Below are 8,001 nucleotides of genomic sequence, written 5' to 3' on the forward strand. Positions count from 1 at the left end.
TTTCAGCAAAAGATAAATGCAATAACATGAATTCTATTATTCAAAAAGAAAAACTGCATTAATTGCTAATTTTTTTTCATAAATACGTTTTAAGAATTAAATTTAGTTTGTACTACCTGCAAAATTCCAAAAAAATATCCATTTCGTTTCACTGCTAGCGTTCCAAGCTTTTATTGAATGAATATGGTTGAAAGAAAATCAACAGGGAAATGGAGGCGGGAAGTTCCAGGTTAATTTATACCTATAATTAAATGAGCTAAATTTACTGAAAAAACGCTCATCAGCAAAATATTTCAGATTTCTGCTGTTTCAAGTTTTACTGAGAGCAACTACCGGCCGCTAACTAACTGAAAGCTAAAATCATTTTCTTTTTTTTCTGTTCTTTAGAACTATAACTACGCCGTACACATTTAAAATTTCAGTTTAGCTTTTTTTTGTAAATTGCTTAAAGCATTGTAAACCTATTAATCTAAGAATAAATGTTATATTAATCTTAAGTTTTAAGGTTAGTTTGTTAAACGAATTCAATAAATAAATGAATACACGTCACAAAACTCGAAACCATTTAGAAAAGATTTTTGTGTACGATCCCTTCCGTGGTTTCATGATGTTCATACATTATCGCCTCATTCATAGAGACTTTCTCTCATAAATCTTCCCTCTTATAGGATGTACTTGCAGTTTTATAAACGGACAAATTTCATCACCATCAGTTCTTGGTAGTTTAAACCTTAAATCAATTAATTGAAATCTATAATAAATTTTACTCTTGTATTAATGCACCAAATGATAATATAAAAAGTATAAATTGTCTAGTTTAAGTTTTTAGATTTAACAATTCTTAATATATACCTACTTAATTAAGAATTGTTAACGTTAGTATTTAACGTATTATAAATAAATAAATCTTCCCGTGGCCTCAAGTTACAAACACTACATCACAAAGGCAATTGCTGTCAATGGGGAATAAATAAAAGTTGAGAAGGAAGAAGTCAGTTGATCATTGTTAATATCACAGAAGTACTAGTTATTTCCGTAGAAAATTATGCGTAAGTCTGCTATACAATGACCTACTAGGTATGGGCTTCTAGCAGCCAACTTCGAATTGATGTCATCTATTCCTTAACTCTATTAGCCCTTCAGTAGGATGAACGAAAATATGGAGAAATTTTTGGAAATTTATTCAAGTATTTTGTTTATTTTTTCAAACTTAATTTTTTCTAAAGGTTACTCAGACTTATAAACAAGATAACGGCGTTTTAAAATAAATTATTATTTTTAACCAGCCCTACAAGGGGAATCATAGTAGAACCACTTTTAAGCCAATTTTCTATGGGAATATAAATCAACTGCTTGTCGATTTGGTGTGTTAATGCTGCTAAAATTTGACTGAAACACTGACTTGGATACTTTCGCTTCTTACTCTGCTCTCAACGGTTTAAGTATTTTACCAAAAATTTCCATACTGAACAATTTAAAAAGCAGCTGCATCTTCACCATTCAAATTAACTGTCATTTTGCGATCTTGAATAGATTTGCGGAGTACACTTACTACTAAACGGAATTCAAGCATACTCAACCTACCCAACAATGGGCGCCACATACATGTGGTGACTCAAAATTGTATTTACTACTGTTCTACTGTGAGTTACGTTAGCTACTTCTTTCTTTGCCTTTTTATGAGTTTATCACTGAAATCTTTCTCCATATTCTGGATGCTTTAAAAAGTTAAAACTTATATATGCTCTTATTACGAGATGCGAATCGAACGTTATACTAAAGGCGAACGTTTTTGAAATAATTCATTTCGTGAGTACCATTTTAATATTGACTTCAAAAGCCAACTTTTTTGGAAACAGAGATGTTAACCCATTTAAACGTATTGGATTTTTCAAACGTTCGATTCGCTTCTCGTAATAATGGTAATAAACTTTTTTATCGCGGCGGGAATCAGTTTTCAATAAAATATACATAAAATTAAGTATTTTCTTTTTTATTTAATAAAATCATACAAATCTACAATCGTCTTGTGTGTAGTTTGACTGATTTAAAAATTAAATCTAAAAATTACAGAAGTTAAAAATAAATCTTACTACGCTAAAAATTGCATTTATTTGATAAATTAATTTTATGGCTTATCAAAACTAGTTTGCTTGCTTTATGCTTAAAATAATTAGGTACTATATTTAAAATTAAAATAACAAATCATGACCAAGACTTTTACAACTAGATTTTCTTTCAGCATCTACCTACTTGTATCTGTTTACATTACTTTAGGAATACTTTTCATTTATATATACTTAAAACACTTTTGCTTATCGTGTGGTATTCGCGTTTTGAAAAGTATTGAATCAGCCCGATATTGAGTATTCAATAAAGGCGTGTATCCGAAAACCTTGAAAATAAAACATTATTTAAATTGCTATTATTGACATCATTGAACAAAAAACAAACCTGGGTAAAAAAATTGATGCATTTGTGACGCTCCTGAAAATGTGTGTCATCTTCACTCAACGATACTGGACAACCAGGACAGCGGAAGGTCCATCTTGAGGTTACTTTGACCGGGGGTTTCCTTGTTATGTGCGAAACCAAGAAATTCATAGCAATATCCTCACAATTCATGTATTCATCGACCTTATCGCGAATAGCTTGGGGTAGATAATACGAATATAGATACAAGTAATACTTGTGTACAAACGCAGCTCCGGTTAAAACCATGCTAAGCTCACAGCTATAGTTGGAATTGTAATTCCAGTTGTGATTAGTGTTCAAATCCCAAGCATGAAAACGCCCAGGAAATCCAACCACCCTATCTCTATGCTCTCTCCAAACTCGAAAACCAAACAGTATTTCATCATGACGTAAATGAGCATCATCATCAACAGAAAGTACAGCTTCAGTTTCAATTACATCGAAAGGAAGAAATCGATTGTTAAGAGAATTGCGCGGTGCACGAACCACAGACACGGGAACTCCAATATCCGGCCAACGAAGATCATCTAGAGGTGATTTTGGCGAATTCCATACAACGACAACTTTATGAAGATATGGAAGACCGTACAGACGGCCCAGTGAATCCATTAATACTTGTTCGCGTTCGTAAGTCAGCATTACAATTGTAAATTGTTCTCGAGGATAGTTCCCTCCCAATGCCTCGCTAAACTCCTTCCCTGCTCCTCCACTTCCTTTTCCTATTGGACGAAAACCCATATGGGAACCCAGAAACTTTGCCTCAGATGGCAAAACTGGATCAAATGGTAACTGAGGATACAAGTAGAAAGGATCGACCCAATCATTCCAAGATTCTCGCGACTGCGTTCTCAGGATTGTGTAGTTTCTTCGAAATTGGGGACTAGGATATGGTGGTTCAATTGGCCCCAAAGACTCTTCCGGTTCTGTATCAAGCACAGGAGGATCTGATTTCAGTGGAATAAAAGTATTGTTGAATACGGATTGTGCTATAATCGCTGGAACAGGTCTAGGTGGTATTCCAAGCCGATCTCGTAAGCTCGCAATTACTGTATCTACTGTTGCTTGAACAGAACTTAGATATCGTTCCCATATTAATCGACCTTGACGACGCATCATTAGTAAATCTGCATCTTGCACGGCTCTCAACAAGAAATGTAACTCCGTAATTCGAGCTTTTGGCATCATTAAAGAAATTCTCTTCCAATCAACTGTATCCTCATATGGCAGACGAACTTCGTCAGCCCCCAATATAACAGGAATCGCCCCAGAGCGTAAGCTTTCATACAATCTTGCCAGCATTAGTGTTGAGCTTAGCCGATTTCCACCCGGAGGTGGCAATATAAGAGCAAATGTAGAATCCTTTAATACATTTTTTCGTGAAGAATCCGTTCCGCATAGGACCCAATCGCTTTGTGAATATTGTTCATGCTGTTCAGTTGCAGGTATGCATTCAAACTGAATTAAAAACTTATCTTGCGTTGATCCTTGAGACATGTCATTCAAATATTCTAAAATAAATTCGTCTAATGAATTCTCAACAGGATTTTTTAAAGCAGGACGCATTTCGCCTTGAAAAGTTAATAAATAGAGCCGACGGGCTGGAACCATAACCGCACATTCCTGCCAAACATCTCCTCCTGGTGGCCCAAGAACAGGAGGAACAACTAAATCATAACTTCTTCGGAATCTGTGGCGGTCGAATGATGATTGAACAACAATAGCTTTCATTGTATTCTGTTCGTTAATGTTTGATCCAAACGAATTTAAGTCCCGGCGTGCGAGATTTAAAAGAACATGATTTTTTCCATCGCCTCCCCAGAATGGAAGTTTATATAATTTAGCCATGTCTAAAGGATACTGTTTTTTGATGGAATTCTGTTCCGCTGAGTCTTTTGCTGGATACCGATTGCTTTTAACCACATCATTTTCGAACATTGCCTCTCCGACAAGGACCAAATAAATACAGGCAATCTTCGGATCCCTTACAATGTGTGCATTATACCCAAGTGTTTGTTTTATTGTTGTTTTTAGGAAACCATCAATATCATAGCCAGCGTTAAGTACGCTGTACTTATCGGGGTCATAAAGATAGACCGGAAATCCCGAAGTCAGGCTACACCGCGAGTGATCGAAGCAATTGTGCATTTCACAGCTGGCAACAGCATGCCTTGGCAAAGGGCTGCTTATTTTCGAATATGAATTTGGATATATGGCTTTGGGTAAGGCCAAATCAGGGGTATTTCGTTGAACAGCTTCTCGTTGAGCGACTTGAGCTTGCTCAACCGAGATTTTAAGTCGCTCTAACTCCGTCTGTTCCCGAAGCAGCTCCTGCTTTAGGTCTTCGATTTTTTGATTGTACTTACCAATATCAGATTGAAGTTTTTGGCGTCGGGATTCAAGTTCCCTAAGCTCAATTGATACAGTATTCTAAAAACAATACAATAGTCAACCTGTAAATTTGTCGAAAACTACCTACACAAAACTATTACATACCTTTATTCTAAGCATTTCCTCTATTCTGATTTTTAAATCACTTGCTCGCATGCTACTGAAATCTTCATACGCATCGAGTTGCGATCGCGATCTATGAACCATGTTTGATGGAATATCATTCTCGGGCTATAAGAAAATTTTAAAATCAACAACAAATTTCGTGATCGGACCAAGTACCGACATACGAGTGTCTTGAATTCAACTTACATATCTTAAATTTCTGTGAACAAACAATGTTAAAACCAATAAAAACACTAAGGAAATCAAAATAATTTTGTAGATCCTAACATGACCGAACCAAGATGATGCCATTGGAAGAATATTTTGAGTGCTACTGAGTACTTTAGTGTTATCGAGGTTGCTCGGATTTTTCATTTTCCTATGGAATAGGATTTTGTTTACTCCCTTAAGTAAGCATCATTGTTAATTTAATTGATTATAACGTTTAAGATATTAGCTTGTGGTTTCCATCATTAAAAGATAGAGATTTTTGTCAAAATGCAATGTAATAAATGATATAAAATAAACAGGAAAACTCAAGAACGTCCAAACTTCATCACAAATCAGATTATACATCAAAGATACTTAAAGATGTGAATGTAAAACTTCTTCTATCAATCAGTTTGTTAATGTATCGTTTATTTTCTTAAAAACAGCTGGCCTTGGTAAGACTGACTGACTGACATTTGGATGAGTATTTCAACAAATGTCAGCCCAATTTCACCACGATTCATGAATTGTCGGTAATTTTAACTTTTTTTTCAGTTGAACATTTTAAAAGCTCTATTAAATAGATGTACATGCATGTATGTATGTATGTATGTATGTAAATATTTAAAATAACATCGACTTCGTATCTTAATAAAACCTATAGTATTATTATCTTTGTATATAGAGTTATCATGGAGCAACTCATCAAAGCCGCAATGTGGCGTTGAAGGTTTTGTTAACAAAGGTGGAATAAAATAAAACTGCCTGACCTAATGGTGCCGCCGTAGCATAACTACTAGTAACTAGATTCAGCTCCCGATAAAAGGACTATAAAGCCTAAAACTGGGCATATCTATAAAATAAAGACTAAGGCCCGGTATACACGACCTAGCCACATCCAGTTTGACAGATTGATTATTTTTATGTTTCTTTTAAAATACCGATGTTTTGAAATCACTCTTAATATTAATCCCGATCAATTACAATCCCGTCAAATCCTGATGATCCCGTTAAAAAAAAAAACAATGGGATTATAAGAAACGGGATTACAAAAAGCAGGATTATTTAAAAAATCGGGATTATAAAAAGCAGGATTATAAAACACGGGATTTTAGAATTGGGATTTTAAGAAACGGAAATATAAAAACCCGTTCCCTCGAAGGTTCGTCATAAGGAAGTTTATCTGTGTAATATTTGTTAAAAATAAAATAGGGTTAGGTTATAGTTTTAAGTAAGTAACTCAGTAGTTTTCCTACTTTATAACTGAAAAATTAATTCGTTTCTTGCAAAAAATGTATCTATTTATTATTATACACATTCATAAACTAAAAACGTGTATTTCAAATGTGTATAATAGGATTATTGTGACATTTTTCTACTAAATATAGTTGCGCTGTAGTCCGATAAAGATGATGAAAATTGATACAGAGTTGAGTGCATCAATTTAAATAAATGCCAAAAATTTAAAAAATAAAATGAGTATTAAAAAAGACACTTGGATGGGGACCCACACTAATAACTTCTAATAAAGGTTTGTAGGTTTTTGAGTTTTGTTAAAAACCAGTTAAATTATTCTTAAAAAAATTGAAAATTACCAAGCATATGATGAAATAGTTTGTTTTCAAAATATATTTTTGCTAATGAGATTTTGAGTCGAAAACCATTTTTTACCAATTTTAGTTGCAAGTCTTAAAAGTGTTTTGATTCCTATATAAATAAATACAAATTGGATGAATGAAATTACATAATTCGAAGTCAATGGTCGCATTCACAAAGCTACTGGCTACGTAGTCAAGGTATTCTGATTGGCTAAATCTAACTACAAAAGAAGTTGAAATTTCCTCTCCGACGTAGTGTAAAAACTTTACCTACAAAGATAGTGAACACTGGTTTTGACGTTTCACAATCAACTGTAATTTTGCATTCACAAAGCTAGTCGAATTTCGACTATGTAGTCACTAGCCTTGTGAATGCGCCCGATATCTTCTATGTTTCACGATACATCGAGAACCGAACATTCATTTTTATCAAGTTTGCGTACTACTTATTGTATATTTTAATGTTGTATAAAAAAACTGACTTTTGGATTTTAATAAAAAAAATTACTGAGTTCCGAAAAGAGTATCTTTGAAGCCAATATGTCGAATTTTTAAATAGATATTTGAGTTGAAACAAAATTGTTACCAAGTATGTTTTTTTTTATGTTTTTATTTTGTGTAAGAAAACTGTCGATTTGATTTTTCTCAAAATTTTACTGAATGTTAAAAACAATATTTCTTACGAGATAAAATTAATTTGAAGCCCATATTTCAAAGTTTTGAAAAGATATTTGAGTCCAAAATCAATGTTTACTAACTTTTAGTTATGTTTTTCTAGATTTTTATATTAAAAACAAAAACTGTCAGTTCGATTTTTCTCAAAATTTTATCAGATGTCAAAAAAGTTTTTATGTTCAGTTTTTTTGATTTAAAAAACCCTTAATTGGATTTTTTTTCCAAAAATATCCTTGTTTAGTATCACGTACAATATATAATATAAAAAATAATTCAAGTCGCTAATGTTGTTGGTTCGTTCGATATTTCGTGATAACCAAAACGTTCACCTTTTTTAAAATTGTATATTTCTGCATTATTGTCTGTATAAGAAAATTTATTTGAAGTCGATATCTCTATTGGTTCTATTCCTATGGGAAGTTAATAAATATAGAAAACGTTGTTTTGTAGGAATGATATAGTCAAAAACATTCAAAGTGTTTTTCTTAAAGAAGACTTGAATTGATAGCAAGATATTTTTCTCGTTCAACTTCAAGTCAAGCTTAAAAAA

At 33.1% G+C, this 8,001-nt stretch overlaps 1 protein-coding gene across 1 annotated transcript; it reads right to left on the reverse strand.

The window, feature by feature from the left end:
- Window positions 1-1,977: 1,977 nt before the first annotated feature.
- Window positions 1,978-5,543, reverse strand: LOC129950170 (exostosin-3). Its single transcript, XM_056062015.1, has 4 exons — window positions 5,176-5,543; window positions 4,969-5,094; window positions 2,455-4,902; window positions 1,978-2,395 (listed from the first exon to the last, which is right to left on the reverse strand). The coding sequence occupies exons 1-4, from the start codon at window positions 5,341-5,343 to the stop codon at window positions 2,291-2,293; spliced, it is 2,847 nt and encodes a 948-aa protein (XP_055917990.1). The 5' UTR covers window positions 5,344-5,543; the 3' UTR covers window positions 1,978-2,290.
- Window positions 5,544-8,001: the final 2,458 nt, after the last annotated feature.

Source organism: Eupeodes corollae, chromosome 3 (genome assembly GCF_945859685.1).
Source record: "Eupeodes corollae chromosome 3, idEupCoro1.1, whole genome shotgun sequence".
Taxonomy (NCBI): domain Eukaryota; kingdom Metazoa; phylum Arthropoda; class Insecta; order Diptera; family Syrphidae; genus Eupeodes; species Eupeodes corollae.